Source organism: Pollicipes pollicipes, unplaced genomic scaffold, assembly GCF_011947565.3.
Source record: "Pollicipes pollicipes isolate AB1234 unplaced genomic scaffold, Ppol_2.1 Scaffold_4219;HRSCAF=4965_pilon_pilon_pilon, whole genome shotgun sequence".
In the NCBI taxonomy this organism is placed as follows: domain Eukaryota; kingdom Metazoa; phylum Arthropoda; class Thecostraca; order Pollicipedomorpha; family Pollicipedidae; genus Pollicipes; species Pollicipes pollicipes.
The window spans coordinates 20,829,801-20,846,934 of record NW_023596448.1 but is presented as its reverse complement, the minus strand read 5'-3'; the positions used below and the strand labels follow the sequence as shown (position 1 = coordinate 20,846,934).

The 17,134-nt window shown below is 51.1% G+C and overlaps 1 protein-coding gene across 1 annotated transcript; it reads left to right on the top strand.

Moving 5' to 3' along the window:
• The first annotated feature begins 5,456 nt into the window (after positions 1-5,456).
• Positions 5,457-9,825, top strand: LOC119094988 (uncharacterized). The gene is made up of 3 exons (XM_037217897.1): positions 5,457-5,650; positions 8,517-9,616; positions 9,723-9,825. The coding sequence occupies exons 1-3, from the start codon at positions 5,495-5,497 to the stop codon at positions 9,823-9,825; spliced, it is 1,359 nt and encodes a 452-aa protein (XP_037073792.1). The 5' UTR covers positions 5,457-5,494.
• Positions 9,826-17,134: the final 7,309 nt, after the last annotated feature.

The following is a 17,134-nucleotide window of genomic DNA, read 5'->3' as shown; positions in this document are numbered from 1 at the left end:
CAGTGTTAAGAATCCGTCCTCCGACGTCGGGGAGGCGGGAAAAAAACGGGATGTGAAAAACATGGGAGGGACATAGCCTATGACGGGTATCCATGCGCCCCATTCGTTTGAGATATAATGAACACCTGCGAGACGCTGAAAACAAAACAGGGGATACTCCTTCGGTGACGACTTTTTTTTTGGCAAAACAAAACTTTTAAAAAACCTGGAAAATCGAGTAGGATCATCAGCAGGCAATTTTGATGCCCTTATGATGCATGCCCTTATTGTTCCAATAAGGGCATGCTGCCGTAATAGCAATCCAACTATATCTCCATTCTCCTGTTTTTTTCTTCTCTCCAACGAATAGGACTAACACTACTATCTTATCTCTGTTAACAATGTTCCTCGCTAATGCACTGAATAACTTACGTAATGTCGGGGCATCTACTGCGAGCTCTTATGTCTGTTCCAGCATTGGAGGGCTTGCGATGGAGGTCATTGCAAAACACTCCTCCGTTCGTGACATATATGTATACATACATACACACACACACACACACATATATATATATATATATATATATATATATATATATATATATATGCGTCGAACGCCGTCGAATATGAGGAGTGTCAGGGCTCCTGACCTCTGGTAGGGGTCGATCATGATCTGCGCCACCTGCCGGCCTTGCTCCCAGATGGAGTAATGCAGTACGTCTGAGTGACACGTCTCCACGTCCACGGTAGAACACGACGCGTCAATGGGACACACGTTCTCACATCGTCTCCACGTCCGGGGCAGAACACGACACGCCATACGGAAACGAGTCCAGACGGAATTCTAGAGATGAGTAAGTTCCCTTTTTAATCGCGTTCCACGCACGACGCACGACAGATGGGGAGTATGAATTTGTATGAATGCATAGGGAAACCGACATCTTTTGGCAGCATTGACGCCGGGAACGAAACAAAAATACGAAACCAGCGAAACCAAACTGTAACGCATTTCAATCTTGGCGCAGTTAGGCTTAGTGTTCAAGTCGAGACACGGCCACCCAGCCAACGCGGGACTGAGTCACCGTCTAGCCCGCGTCACTGGTCACGTCATGCGCCGCCGGCGGTCTGCGGTGGGGGCCTGACGACGGGGAACTTTCGACACCACTAAAGACGTAGCCGCCGCAGGACTGGATTTTCTGGATTTCTGAAACGGGATTTCTGACTAGATGTCAACAATAAACAACTTGGTGACCGTCTCGACCGCGTAATAGCCGTTTTTTGCTTCAGGTTCAGTGGTGTAACGCAAATTCTGCGTTTTGAAGTGTATGATCGCCTCATCACAACTGCGCACCGCCCAGGCAAAGCTCACGCCGCTGACTGAGCCACAGCTGAGACAGCCGATGCCATTGGCTGTCGGGGCAGGCTGATAACTGCGACGCTAATATCTTTGAAATTTTTGTTCTAGCTGTCTGGAGCCGTTTTTCGGGACCAACACAGCAGAGGCCCACAACTGCCTGTAGCATCGGACGGGCCGTGCCGGACAGCAGGCGGCTGGGTCCCGCACGGGGCCTGCCGACCGGAGGCTCCGTGCCGCGCCAGTCCGTCCTGCTCTGATAGCACTAACACTGTGCGGGTGCATTGAGGCCTCCCACTTTCCTAGTCCCGTTTTCCAATGTCGAACTGAGCAGCTATTCTGCAAATAAATATTTCTAACGAATGAAAGGTGTCATCCAACTGGGAATTTGAGTTTTGTGGTGAAAAATCGTAGTAATGCAATGACAGTACTAACAATTTGATGTTGTTTTATGTCGTTCATTAAGGGATTATCTTGACCACATAGTGCCATCTTTTTCAGAAATGCGATGCGTTTGCGGAGTCTTAATCGGTTTGCTTACCGGAGTTCCGTCATACGTCATGTGTGACGTCACCACCGACGAAAAATGGATGAGCACAGATGTCTGAAAGTTTCGGAGTCGTGATCGGTGCAGAAGATAACCTTCTGAACGGAAGTGTTCCACTTTTGGGGCATATTTTAGAAGACCTTCTCTGGTAAAACCTGAGGACCAGATATGGCTGATAATAATTTTGGATAGTCCTATAGTCCTTTGGATAATTTTGGATAGTCCCACTGCAGCACCATCAGGAGATAATGAGGGATCCATCTGAATTATTTTCGAGTCCAAATTACGCCGTCACCGATTTGTCACACCACTGCACTTCTTTTACTTTTATAGCCACAAGGTGTAGCCCTAGTCCGCGATAACTACCGACGGCATAATCGACTGAGAGTCGTCATCAGCTGTTACATACTACTACTACTAGCTACAGCTGTATCACTTTTGGGCTCTTTTAACCCGGACATTGCGGACCTGCGGGCCCAAAAGTGGCACCTCTACTGGTAGGAATGGCGCCAGTAGAAGTGAACGCTGATGAATGGCACAGCGGACCGTGAGGACAATGCGCCGAGAACGGCATTGGTTGAAGTTTGAATCAACACGTCACTATATATCATGTGATAGGTATGTTTCCTTGAGATAAAGCGCGCTCCCAAAATAGTCACTGGAGTGAATGCCATAATGAAGAGATCAGTTTCTTCGTCATTTTCCGCAAAATGGAGAAGTCAAAGCCTTCTTAAAATTTATTGCACCAGAACTTTGGCGAATAAGTGCATTGTAGGCATGAAAGAGAATGTGTCACATTCGTATGGATCTTTGAACTGAAATAGCCATCTTGAAGATCATTCGGTGCGATTCACAGGTTCGCTGGGATGCTCTTCTTAAGACGGAAAGCCTTCGAGTTTCTGAGCCAAACGTTCCCGAAGGTGCCCGGGGTATTTCGGGGACACTATTTTTAAGTCGCCCAAGAATTTTGTCACCATAATAACGTCATTCAAACACTACCACTCCATTAGCCACTCGGCGATGAAGGTCAATGAAATTAGAGTCGTCGAGTCGTTCATATCTAATATTCGTGAGGACGATTTCTACGTATAACGGCCGTCAACTAGATCTCAATCCGTATTGTGCAAGGTACGGCGACGCAATCAAACATTGTCGTATTGAGAAGACTATCAATTAAACAAAATTATTTTGTGTAAAGCAGTCTTCTCCACCTAACAGTACACCAATAGTTGAAAGTAAGTTCATTTCAATAAGCTTATTAAATGATCTTAAAGCAAGTATCATATGTGATGGTTGCTTTAATACCGTCAAACGTGGAACATTTTCTTTAACGAACATACGCGTTCGAAAAAGCCAAGCAAATAAAAATATTACTTTTGCTGTGATAAGCCTGGAGTCCAATGACATTTTTCCTGGCACCCACCGCAGACAGCTTGTCCCGCCACCTGTTTCTAGCACCCAATACTGGCAGTGCAACCCCAGTACCCGCTTCCTCACCCACCACCACTTGTTGTCAGCATCACACCCTCTCACCTGCTGCTGCACCCACCGCCGCCAGTTTGCCCTCTCACCTGCTGCTGCACCCACTGCCGCCAGTTTGCCCTCTCACCTGCTGCTGCACCCACCGCCGCCAGTTTGCCCTCTCACCTGCAGCTGCACCCATTGCCGCCAGTTTGCCCTCTCACCTGCAGCTGCACCCACTGCCGCCAGTTTGCCCTCTCACCTGCTGCTGCAGCCACTGCCATCAGCCATCCCTTTCACGTGCTGCTGCTGAAACCACTGCCATCAGCTCGCGTGCTCACCTGGTGCTGCATCCACTGCCGGCGTGTGCAGGCAGCGTCGACGCACTGGTCTTTGAAGATTTTCCTCGGAGCGGAAGCCCCGCAGTGTGCTTACCGGGCTGGGAATATCCAGGATGAAATAGATAGGACAACCCCGAGCGTTCGCATATGCTCAACGCGCATGTGTTGGCCAAGTGTTTGAGAAGCAGAGCAGTACGGTAGCCACCTGACCATCGCAAGCTTGAGAAGCAGAGCAGCACGGTGGCCACCTGACCATCGCAAGCTTGAGAAGCAGAGCAGCACGGCGGCCACCTGACCATCGCAAGCTTGAGAAGCAGAGCGGTACGGTAGCCACCTGACCATCGCAAGCGGCCTCTCCAGCTTTCCGCCTCGACAGGAGCAGCCAGCCTTTGACCGAGGGAACATACTGTCTCTCGCGTAACGGCCGCATCGACTCCCCCGCAGCGATCCGTGGCGGTCCGGCCGGCGTGGTCGGCAGTGGTCCCCAGACCAGGCCGGAGACCGGACCAGGGGATGGTCCCCGGAGCAGACCGGAAACCGGACCAGAGGGTGGTCCCCGGAGCAAACCGGGAAACGGACCAGTGAGGTGGTCCCCGGACCAGACCAGGAGGTGGTCCCGGAGCAGGCCGGGGACCGGACCAGGAGGTGGTCCGCGGACCAAGCCGGGAACCGGACCAGGGAGGTGGTCCCCGGACCAGACCGGGAGGTGGTCCCGGAGCAGGCCGGGGACCGGACCAGGAGGTGATCCGCGGACCAGGCCGACGACCGGACCAGGAGGTGCACGAATCCATCCGCTCTGGAGGACGGGGCGTGTCGTTTGGGCGTGACCTCTGCAGGAAATGTTAGGTTTATGGGGGACATTTGTGACCGCACCGTAGTCAGAAAATTGTAAATGAAGCGTCTGAGAGAGGTGAAGGAACAGGAGCACCAATATCGCTGAGTTCTTGCGGGACGGGGCAGCCCGGCTTGGGTTTTTACCATCGCCATCAGCAATCCTGGAGCGTGACCTCACAGGCCCAGTCCGTACTGGAAACGCATGAGTAATGTTTCGCGCAGTCTGCCTCATGCGTATGCTTCAAGTAAGCTGCGTTGAATGCGCTTTGTAGTCATCATATACCTCTCACAGTGGGTTTTTACTAGCTTGCGAAGGCACGGTCTCTAAATAGGTGACCATGGATGGGTTATAAAGCGCAAGTTCGGTTGCTCGCTAGACTATTGTGTCGCGTGTAGTTCTGGGTAAAACGTGTTGGCGTCGGATCGATGTGGTCGAGAGAAGAACTGCTATGTTGACCCAACCCCGCCAGCTCATGTGAGAATTCCCAAACTCCACATCTTTGGTGAAACACCACTGAGATTTGTTGCAAACTATTTGCTGGACTTCTGTTTCTAGAAGCAGGCTCCCCATGTCACGGTGCCACACTCCACACCTCCGAAGCGAGGAATGAACCGGCACCGGTGCCATCAGCCGCGTGTTGGCCGCCGTTTGGCCGATATGCCGCCGCGGCCATCCTGCCGCCGCGCGGCGAGGCCTGCCGCCGCTCGATTCGGCGCCCGCGGAGCGCCGCCTGCTATCTGTCGCCGACCTCACCACAGCACCGGACGATCGGAGACGTCCCGGCCGCCTGCGGCCAGCTTCGCCGAACGCTGCACTCTCACCATCGGAAGTGGCCGGCCCGAGTCCCCCCTCCCCTTCCGCTCGGTTGCGGCGGAGCAGCGCGTTCCCCGGCTCGGTGCCGTCCGTCTGGCGCCAGATCCCGCCGCTCCGTCGCTGAGGTCGCTTCCGCCACCAGTGGTCACCAGTTGCCGCTCACCATGCTCACCTGGCTGCTGCTGCTTGTCTGCGCGCTGGCCCGACCTCGGGTCGTCAGCGCACAGGACAGCCTGTACCCCGGCGGCTGTCGCATCGTCGGCGACGACGATCAGGGCGTCAACGTCACGTGCACGTGCGGCCAGTCGGTGCAGCAGAAGGTGAGAGGGTGCGATACCAGCATTGGGTGCTGATGGGTGCGGAAGCGGGTAGAGGGGTGCACTGCCAGCAGGGGGTGCTGACAGCAGGTGACAGGACAAGATGCCAGCAGTGGGTGCAAAGCAGACATTTTTAAAGCTCATCTCGCAGGGTTCAAAGACCGTGACGATAGTTTTCGTTACCTAAAATGCGCCTTTGTTACCACGGCACCTTCATGGCTACCACGTGGTTGTTCTCATTGCTGCACCCTCTTGTCTGATGACGGTTGCAAATTTGTGATAGTCTCTTTGTGACACCATCATAGTCACGGGCATTGATAGTGTAACAAATTTGATGAAGTGCGACATCTACAGCATTTGTACACGAGCCTTCCAAAGATCACTCTGTAGGTGCGTACTTTTGGCGAGGCTCCTTCAGCATGCGGCGCAAACGGCGAACTGTCCCGCTCGTTGAACTGGATCGACCTCAAAGCAGAGTGCACCGAGCTGTGCTGGCCGCAGTCGGCGCGGTCTCCAGGCATGCCTGTTTGCTGGACGCTTATGGACGGCTTAGTCGGGCTCGACCACTTGGCATGGGTGGCAACCAGTTTTAACAAATATCATAATTCAAAGCTAGCTACTGGCCGCCCGTCTACACGCTATCTCGCGCGTAAAGCAGAGCACGACGCGTCCCACGGCCACCCGTCTGGGTGCTGTGTCGTGCGTGGACCAGAGCACGACGCGCCCCACGGCCACCCGTCTGGGTACTGTGTCGTGCGTGGACCAGAGCACGACGCGTCCCATGGCCACTCGTCTACGCGCTGTCTCGTACGTGGACCAGAGCACGACGCGTCCCACGGCCACCCGTCTGGGTGCTGTGTCGTGCGTGGACCAGAGCACGACGCGTCCCACGGCCACTCGTCTACGCGCTGTCTCGTGCGTGGACCAGAGCACGACGCATCTCACATACAGTTTGGTGGTCCGGGTCGATAAGATCCGTCAGCGGTCAGGGCCGCCGGGCATGCCCTGCGGCACAGTCTATGCGGCTGGCGCGGCCGCCGGCCGGCCAGCCTCCAGCTTACGTCACTGGCGGCAAGGCGGGTGCCAAGCCAACTTAACAGCGATTGCCATGTCATTGGAGCTTTACGACGCACTCAGCTGCTGAGGCTATATGACGTCGCTTGCCTCTCACCCTGGCAGGAAGGGCGGGCACCGCGGGGAATCGTACTTTTAACAGCGATTCGTATCGCTCGCGTAGCAAAGTGTGAACTCATCTCCATTCGGTAGGAAATTTACGGAGCATTATGCTTTCGGAATATTACTATCGAAGTGCAGGCGTAATATTATATTTCAACAGAGCGCTGCAATATGGCGTTAGTTCTGCACTGAGGTTGATACTGCGTCCATTTGATCCAGGAAGCCGTTCACTCTATACGAAAATAAATTCAACCAACTTTTATTGGCACGTTTTAAGGAATTTAGAGGTAGCGAATTTGTAAAAGATATTTTGCTAAACCAGCCTATGCGCTGTCTCATGTGTGGACCAGAGCGCGACGCGTCTCACATACAGTCCGGTGGTTCGGGCTGACTGAGATCCGACGGCGGTCAGGGCCGCCTAGCCAGGCGACGCAGTCTCGTTTATGTCACGGACGCGACGCGATCCATGTCCACCCAGTCACCAACTTCTGTCCGATCCCAAACGGGATATCCCGGCCATCTCAACTTTACGGTTGTGGAGTGCTTTGGATCAACTACGAAAATAAGACACTGTGGCTTGGATTCCCAACTTATTTTGGACTGTTTCCCAATGTGTTTACAAGCGAGATGCTCGAAGCCTTTCCAGCGCTGCCTTTGACGATTGCTGACTGAAAAGGGACTTCCCCAAGCAAATCCCAACGCTGAGGATCGGAGGAAATCGGGGATATGTTAAGTTTTCTCAAGCGATGACCGGTGACAGGAGCTCGATCGGGTAATACTTAGAAAACCGCAAGTATTTCTCAAATCGGTTGGGAAATATTGGACATGTCAGGCTTTCCTTAACCTACACTGGCTTTTCCTCGAGTGAATTGCTGGTTCGGCAAGTCACCATGCGTTAGTTTGGCACAGGACATTTGAACCGTGTGGTCGATAGGGGCTTTCACGAATGACATGCGGTATATGAGTCTCTTACTGTGAGATAAATTCATGCAAAGCCTGCGGGTGGCCTTCTTCGACACAGCAGACAGGCAAACAAACGGGCAGTGCCTTGCTTCGCCGTTGCACTTCTAGCAGAGAAAAGAGTTAAATCATCCAAAAGCCCAAATCCAGTATCCAATATCCAGCCAATATCTAATATCCGCTCCGAATTCCACACCACCCCAAACTTTGGACGCCGCGGCCTTGTGACTAGACGCCGGGCTGCAAGAGCAGCGGCGGCGAGTCCGCTTGGTGTGGTGGGTACCGGCGGGATTTTCCCGATCACCCACAAAAGCAGTGAAACAGTAACACCACTGGCAGCCCTCCCAGCCATTTGTATGCCCGCAGGGGATGTTACCATAAGTCACGCAGGTGCCGTAGAGGGCGTGCTTGACTTGCATCTAGGAAGATGCAAGCTCGAGACTTTCTCCAAATGTGTGACTAGATCTTAGCCGTAACAGCGAAGATAACAGCAGGATAAAGCGTGCTTGGATGCCGTGCCAGCAATGTGACGGCTGCGGTCATAAGTGTCGCAATGTCTTACGTTAATGAAAGTGAGTGACGCCAAAACCTAGCTTGTGATAAATCTACAGCCCATAACCTGGTGACTCCACATGTGACAGATCGGGACATCCAGAGTGCTGCCAGTTCAATGCTACGCAAAGCAAAGTATGACACCCAAGCTTCAATATTCACTGTACGTCGTCTTCCGCAGGTGGATTCGAGCCTCATTAACCACCTGACGATCCTCGGTTGCACCGACAACGATCAGCTCACCTCTGACGTGATCACCGTCTCCTTCGCATTGCTGGAAAGGATGCCGGCCGACAGCGACTTCGTGCTGGTGCGCGTGCGCTCCGTCAACATATCGGGAGTGCAGCTGGAGCTGTCGCCGGCGCCGGTCAGTAGGCTGCCGACCGGCCACCCGCTGGAGCGGCTGCACGTGGAGTACTCGAGGATGCCCAGGGGCCTGCGAAGCAGCGCGCTGAGGACCCTGCCGCGCCTCAGCCACGTGTCCCTGCTCGGCGTGTCGGCGACGACGTTCTACTCGGCCGCGCTGTATGACCTGCCGAGCCTGCGCTGGCTGACCATCGCCGACTGCGAGATCGGCTTCATCCGGGTTAATGCCGTGTCGCGCACGCCTCAGCTGCGCCACCTACGGATCGTCAGATCGCAGATGCACACCGTGCAGGGCGGCGCCATCGTGGTGGACGCCGACGAGGAGGGCATGGACAGCAGCTGCGATGCGCTGCCGCTCGACAGTCACGCCGTCGCCTCGTTTGTCTTTGCCAACAACTCCGTCACGACAATCGCGCTGAACGCCATTCGCGTCGGTCCGGTACAGCGCTTCGTGGCATCCGGCAACAACCTCCGAGAGCTCTACCCGGGCGCCTTCAACATCACCCTGCGCGCCGCCTGCGCCAACCAGCTGCAGTTCACCGATAACCAGCTGGAGGATGTACGCAGCGAGGCGCTCTTCGTCAACAACGAGGCCGACGAGCCCGCCTTGATCACGTTGGGCGGCAACGTGGGGACCATCGCGCCCCTGTCGCCAAGCTTCCTGGGGCTGCGCGGTCCGTTCGAGCCCAGTGCAGACGGTGGCGAGGTGCCCGACGTGTACGAATGCAGCTGTTGCGACTGCCAGGCCACCCAGGAACTGGTGGCATTGGCGCTCGACGACGCGTCGGACCCGCTGTTGCGCAGCCTGTTCAGCGACGCTCTGCGCTCTGCCGAGTGCCTGGGCGATAAGGGGTCGTTCCTGGCGTTCGCCGACGGCTGCGCCCCGGAGAGAGGGCTCGGAAGGAAGCTCGGACTGTCAGGGGCGGCGAGCAGCCCGCGCCGCCCTCCGTCTCGGACGCCGGGCTTGTGCGGGCCTCGGCGTCGCTCTTGGCGCTCGTGGTGGCCGTCCTGCGTGGCTGAGGTGTCACAGCTTGCCGCTAGGTGGCCGGAGGCAGGACGACCTCCGTGTGCGGGCTGAGTACAGTGTCAAGCGCCTGGGCACGGCCGTAGAGCATGCTGTCTAGAGGACATCACGGGTTGGGTAAACCCATGAGTTGCCACATGGAATGGGCAACAGACTGGTTGGGTAGACATTTCTGAAAAATTACGGACATTGGCACGGGGGTGAGCAAACAATTTATGAACTCTCGTTTAAATGCTTCAAGAAATACTGCACAGTGTTGCTGATTGCATTCATGTTTGTCATAATGCAGTTTATTCACTTTTCTCCTACAACAATCGAAGCAAAAGGAATGATAGCTTGGGTGCAAACATTCCTTAAACCCTTCCAAAGTTATAACTAAAATGACAAGCTGAAAACGGACGGGTAACGGGCAAGTACAACTGATAGGGAATGGGTTGTGGGCAGGTATGACCAGAGCCCCGTGGGTGGTGGACGGGTTAGGTAAAGGAAACAGCACCCGTGAAGGCCTCTAGCGTTGTCATGACGACCGCATGGCGTCAAGACACCACGTGGCACCGTACTGAAAGTGAATGACTTCTTGAAGCTGAGCAGTTTTGCAAATGCAAGTGCACTGTGGTCGGCGATAGAGCCGTGGTCTTCTGCGTACGCATCCATTTATGGTACCTATCACTCAAAGTCCGCTGGGGCTACGCTGTTTGCCTTCTGCCAAACTGCGCAATCTGGCGGCTGCTTCGAAAGCTTTCATGCGCCATACAGGAAGACGGTGTGCGAATCTTCAGGCACCAGACCGCGGAATTGCTTCGTAGCTCACGCCTGGTGTTCTGGCACATATCTCGGCGATCCGGGGTGTAGTGTATATCCCTGAGTTCAAGTGTGTGTATTGATTAAAAGACCATGGGTCTGTAAATAAAGTTATCTGTGTCTTTCAGTGTGATGTGGCTTTCCTGCTAGGTGTTTCGCCTCCAGAGGCACGACGGCACTGACTTGCTGTCAGGCAATCAGTAACTGATCGAGCTTCTACAGAATAGCAGACCCAGAGATGTAAAACTTTTATTTCTTTTCATTATTTTGCAGTACAATGAATCGCACTTGCCTGTCAACGCTGCGGTAAAAAACGTCATATATCTCAGATTTGATTTACCCTGTCTCTGTATCGAAAAAAAAGAAATAAATCTGTAAATCAAATATAAATCTATGTAGGAAAACGAGGGGCCATTGAACCCCAAGCGTACCTCGGCAACCAATTGGCCGATTTCACCCCGGAAAACGACATTGAATTGTTCGCGGCATGAGCTACATTTCTTTTAGCACAAATTTCGAAAACTGTCGTAGACGAATATACAAAGCAAATAAGTGCAGAAAACACATGCTGCATTCTACTGGATGCAGCAAATTATTTGAACGATATTTTGCATTTTGGTAGCATCGGAAGATGCTGATATGAGATTTTATAGCATATGCCACATATTTCGTCCAAGCGAGTGCAATAGCGATCCCACACATTGAAGAAAGGGGTACCAAATACTACGGAACGTTTACACTTTTAAAATCTAATTTTGCTCTGTATTCGCATTTTATGAGCCTGGACACGTAATGATTGTAGCTTTTGGACGTACGCAGTGGCGTGGGGCTGTGGACATGAAGGCGTGGGACATGTTCTCCTTGAACGCTGTACCCGTCCTTTCTGAAGGGAATTACGCGGCAATAGGGTGTTACAGGCGCGCTTACGCGCTATAGACCAGTGCAGTCCCACCCTTCCCTTTGAATGATGTCCAAAGATGCCCCTGCCTTTGCAGAATTTGCCATGGGCGGTTCCAGATAAGATGAGGACAGGGTTGCCCGGTGAGTTTCGCAACTACCGATATTGGATAAACATTTACCGTGCGATTCGCCGATTGCGCTCATGTATATGCGCTTAGCATGCCATCATATAAAATGCTCAAAAGCGTATGTAGAAAATCAGTTTGGGTGGGGACAAACTTCCACCGCCGTTTCCACTCCGTCGCTCCAACGATCGTGGGCAGATCGCCGACCAAGCGACCGCGCTGGCACGTTTTGCGTTTGCTAGCACTCCCGCTACTATGCCGCTGCAGGATGAAACAGTGAGGCCCAGCTTTGTTTGAATCTACCACGCAAGACACCTGAATCCGCTGGTATAGGGAGAGCCAGCTATCCTGGATCCGCCCTTGGTCGATGCGAGACACGTTGTTTTTCAAAACGCATGCATGAAATGATTACGTGAACTTGAATTATCAGGTATTTCCATCTAGAAGTACCCTTCCCCAGTTTTGTGTCACCCTAAAGCCAGTCTTGTAATTCCCAGATATATCTCGCTTTCCTACACATTGAGTCAGTGTATGAGCCTTAGCAGCTATTGCGACCAAAATAGGGTTCCACAGCCGTGCAAATATGCTTAGGCTCAATTGTTTCCAGACCGTTTTGAACTAACCCAAAGCACCGCCAAAGTCCTGCCATGCATCCGCCTCTGCTCAAAGCACGGAATCCACCTTCGCTAAAAATGGCTCAGCAATCAAACGTCCACAAAATGGGCAAATGTACTGAATATTATTTCGTGTTTTCTTACGTAAAGCATCGTAACCTACCCATCCCCCACCCTCCTCACTATGGAAGAGCCGCCACGGTGTTCATTTTTATATTGTGTCACAAAAAGCATGCATTTAAACCTTACCACTCAATACGTGTAAAACTTCCCATGGCGGGAGTTCAGGTAACTAATTTGTTGCTTTTTCACGTTTGTGTGAAATTGTAAAAACATTACGGAACGTGTCTTCCAAAACTCGTTCCAAGATCTGCCTCTGGTCAAAATTGAGTCTTGAAAGTTTGTTTTAGGTTTAAAAAAGTTAGTAAAGGCACAACATTTCAGGGTGATCCTTCTAATTGTGAGCATTGTTAGCAATAGAACCGGATGGCTGCCAATCAAGCCCCTCCCACACCGCCTATATGAAAATAACATTAACCCGCTGCCGGCCGGGAAAGGAGGCGGGGGGGGGGGCGATTTTTGTTTCTTCCCTACCACTTAATTACCGTGTTTCTATCACTTCAACATCATTTGTGCGATTTGAAGCTTTGACCTATCAAGGTCAGTGACGTAGGCCAGGTCAAGGAGGTCAATTCTACAAAATTTTGACCATGCATAGCTTTGTTTTGCTTTATTTGCCATCGCTTGCACTTCCTACAGTAACAAACCATGAAGGTATCCACAGTTCATCTTAAAATTTTTTTTAAACCGCCGAGGTCAGTGACTTAGGGTGAGACCAATTTTTGTTACTTGTAGTGAATAATGCAAATTTGTACGCATCTTTGAGCACTTTTGGTGTTTGCGTATGAGAAAAAGGATATTAACTCATATGTATGCATATCATATGACCACAGAGCACATGCCATTGGCTTAGGTCATGACCTTCCTCTATGGATGTCTTCTGCAAAGCACATGCTAAGCTCAAAATGCGCGGGTATTGTCAGCCAACTGTGGCGCAGAATTAGGACCTCCCACTGGAGGCATGCTGTGATGTTATCTTAATGCATAATAAAAAATAATAGGTCACGTAGAGACATACAAGGTCATATGAGGTCATTACAAATCAATGGCCTCTGCTGTCAGTAGCGGAGTGGCTAGATGAACGATTGCGACGGGTGCAACCATCTCTGTGCCTTGTTTGTGAAGCTGATGACGTATAATTTCATTTATCAGCTTACCTGTTCTCAGTTTGTTAGAAATACATTGTCAAGCGTCGAACTATGCTAATATATCCAAAAAAATAGAACTAATGCCTTTATATATATATATATATATATATATATATATATATATATATATATATACATATATACATATATATCCCATTATCTTACACATCACACAACATTATATATTCATAGATTATGATATCAAACATATAAGAAATGTATACAATAGTTGTGCCACATTGAGTACCTTAAGATAAGCAATACACTATTTCTGACCATAGACAAACATTTTACTAGTGACTTTGACCCAATTAGCGCTGCAATTTTTCATTTGGATGGCTTAAGATTTTGACCTACGTTGACCACAGCTGACCTCTAGGCTGGTACTATTCTTCGTGATTTGAAAGACCTTCACAGCGGTATTTTTTATTTTTCTCTCACGACGTCTGTAGGTTTGAGACCCTGGGGGAGTCAGCTTCCCTCGGCTGGGTGCTGTTGTCTCAGACCCCCGCCGGGCGCAGGTCAAACAATGCCTTTGCCACATTGTCCGATTTATAGCACTTGCTCTTAATCCAGAACTTGGAATGACCCGAGGTTTGCGAAAGAGTTTTGTCAACATACATGAACTATCTAAAACGGCCACTCGCTTCTTGAAGAGCCCGCAGCCTCTGTCTGGTAGCCAGGGCTCACGCAACAAGCACCGCTGAGCATAAGCCCAGATCTCAGAATCCATCCACCCAAAAGGTTCAGATGTATTCTTGAAAATAAAATGCCCTAATTACCAGTACTGCTGCAGTCATCACTGGTGCACTGTTACGCCAACGTAGCGGCCGGCTGCTTCTCCGGCCGTCGTCTGGAGCTAGTCGGCTCCTATGAAAGCCGACTAGACCTCAGGATTATGATTTAATATCAGGATCTTATTAGGGCCTGAGGATGTCTGGCGTGGAGAAATGTATGGATCTCTAGAAGGTGTCGTTACATTAGAGTCTCGTTAGTATTCGGGAGATACGAGCTTTAAACCCTTGATTCAATGATTCATCGACCGGCACTCACCATTGCGCTCCTCTTTCCCGATGGTATGAAAGCTCATCTCTCATCCTGTTCTGATGCTCCGAGAGGATAATCCTTCTTTTATTCGTCGGTACTCAAGGGATCTTTTTAATGGCTCGCTATCCTGCTTGGATACGAGCCTAGTCCTCATTCCAAAGCCTCCAAGGCCCGTGCAGGCTGTCCAACCGGCTCGACGTGTTTGAGCTCTGGATGCCATACTGGACTGAACGGCCCCCGCCGCTGGTGGCGTACTCCGGCGCGGCGGGGCGTCCCCGACGTCAGGCCAGTCTGGATCGGGTGCCGGCCGCCGTCGGTCGCACCATGGCGACGCTGCGCGGCCTGCATGAGCTGGTGCAGGGCCTGGTGCACCGGCGGGACCCACGCGTGCGTCAGTACGCCATGCAGTCGTCGCCAGGCCCGGTGTTGGGCGCCATCCTCGGCTATATGCTGCTGGTGGCGTACGGGCCCCGCTTCATGAAGAATCGGTCGACGCCGCCGCTGCGGCTTGTTATGTTTCTGTACAACGTTGGCCAGGTGAGATGAGGAAGGAGGTGCGTCTCGTGTGCTGCTGTAAGTATGCGTCACTTAACATCTGAGTGGCGTCACGTGACCAAAACTGACCAAACCCACAATAGCGAACGCCACCGTCGCAGGGTATGCAGGATTCTGCAGTTGAGGGGGGGGGGGCAACACTCAAAGTTTCGCTGAAAACGTGGTTAAGTGGATCACAAACGCGCGAAATTCATCACAGTCGTAGCACAACAGGGCATATTCGCTCACTGATCAGTTTACATGTCTACATAGAAATTGTAAGCATTCACCTAGGCACATTACACTGCATCTAAAAAATTATGAAGGGGTACGTTCCCGATGTGTTGAGTTTGATGGTGGAGGATGGTAGCACTGGTAGTCACTAAAAAATGATAACATTGATTCACATCAGGCATTACAGGAACATAGCCCAGTGAACCTGTGATATTGGAATGTGGTGTAGCAATCTCTGAAGCGTCCCATGGTTGACCACGCCCAATCCCAGGTAAAGCCAGGGATCAATATATAGTTCATACCATTACATAGCACATAGCACAAATACATAGCACACATGCACATAGCACAGCGCAAATACACAGCAGATAGCACAAATGCCCTAACGTTTCTTAATATGTCGCGATGCAGACTGCAATGCAAGACCTCTTAGGGCAGGGGATTTTTGGCCGTTCTTTCGTCCACAGCGGTGCCAGCGAAATTGGCCTCGTCCAAAGCTGGACCCGCAATCTCGCTGTTTTACAATGGTTTTGAATGATGGTGTCCAGAAGGATTTGCGAACGGCATACGCTATTTCTGGGATTCTACATTAATGAATGTGGACACCAATCAAATAAATGTTCTGCAATGCACTTCGGTGAATGGATGAATTATTAAAAAAGTAAAGCAGAAGACCCTAGCCATTTGTTTCCTTGTTTCAAAAACTTGTCCCATACTGTCCAAACGCTTGCCCCATACTTTTAATATGCTTGCCCAAGGCGTTTTCATGCATAATACTATAGAGCGGGGATATCAGAAATTGTCAATGCTTTATATCCGCGATGGGGTGGTGACGCACAACCCAAAAATTGTTACTGAAAAGTAAGTTACTGTTCCACATTTTAAGATGTTTAAGAAAGCAGCAGATACCATAAAAAGGTAACTTGTAACTACCGGTGCGCGTTTAAGACCCCCCCCCCCCCACCCAAACGGCACCAAACAACACAACTTCACCATCTGAATAAATATGCATCCTTTTAGGCCATCACTTCATGTCTTGGAACGTGCCAGAATTGTTACTGTAGTGAACGGGCTGACTCATTTGAGGTAAAGTTTTTCGAAACTGGTATCTTGATTTTTTGCACCAGGCTGTTTTTTCCTACTCCAGCTTTAGCAAAAAAAAGTTGTCTGATCGCTTTGCAGCTCAGCGATATTCTTCGTCACAAAGTGCGGAAAATTTGAGCCAGCCACCGAGGCTGCAACCCGGTCTGTGGAATCCCAATCCAATACGCTATCACACCGCTGTCCCAATAAATTCACCGCAGGTGAAACGGCTTTTGATGCTGTAATGCAGGTGATTGGTCAGCATGTTAGGGTTTGCGCGACCTGGGCATATTTATGCTTGTGTAAAGCTCTTTTCTCACGGCACGCCAGAGATCGGGGTGTTATTGCTGATGGATGGACCCAAATGCATCGCACTAGCTGATGAAGGAATCGCTGGCCCGTAAAATGGTTAGAGAACTGTTCCCCTCTTAAGCTGGAACAGGTAAAAACAGCCTTACACACACATGGCTTGTGGCATTTCTACGCTCTGCAAGGTGGCGTTGGTGGTCTATGCGTGTAAATTTTTGCAGCTAACGTCACGTGCGTGTGTTTTGACCTTTTCTCGTCGTGTAAATGTCTGTGTCATACTCACAAAACGGGGCCTGTAATCCAAACATGCAATCGGTAGCTCAGGCTGGCTGTTATCCACTTTCCTCCCATCGTTGTGAGACTTGGCGCTGAATCACTTCAAACACGAACATTGCGGTGGCCATGTTTTTTCTTGACCATGAGCACAATGCAACCACTGAAGTGGGAGTATTCGCGTGATGTTGACGCGTGACGTGTATTCGTGCCACGAGTCT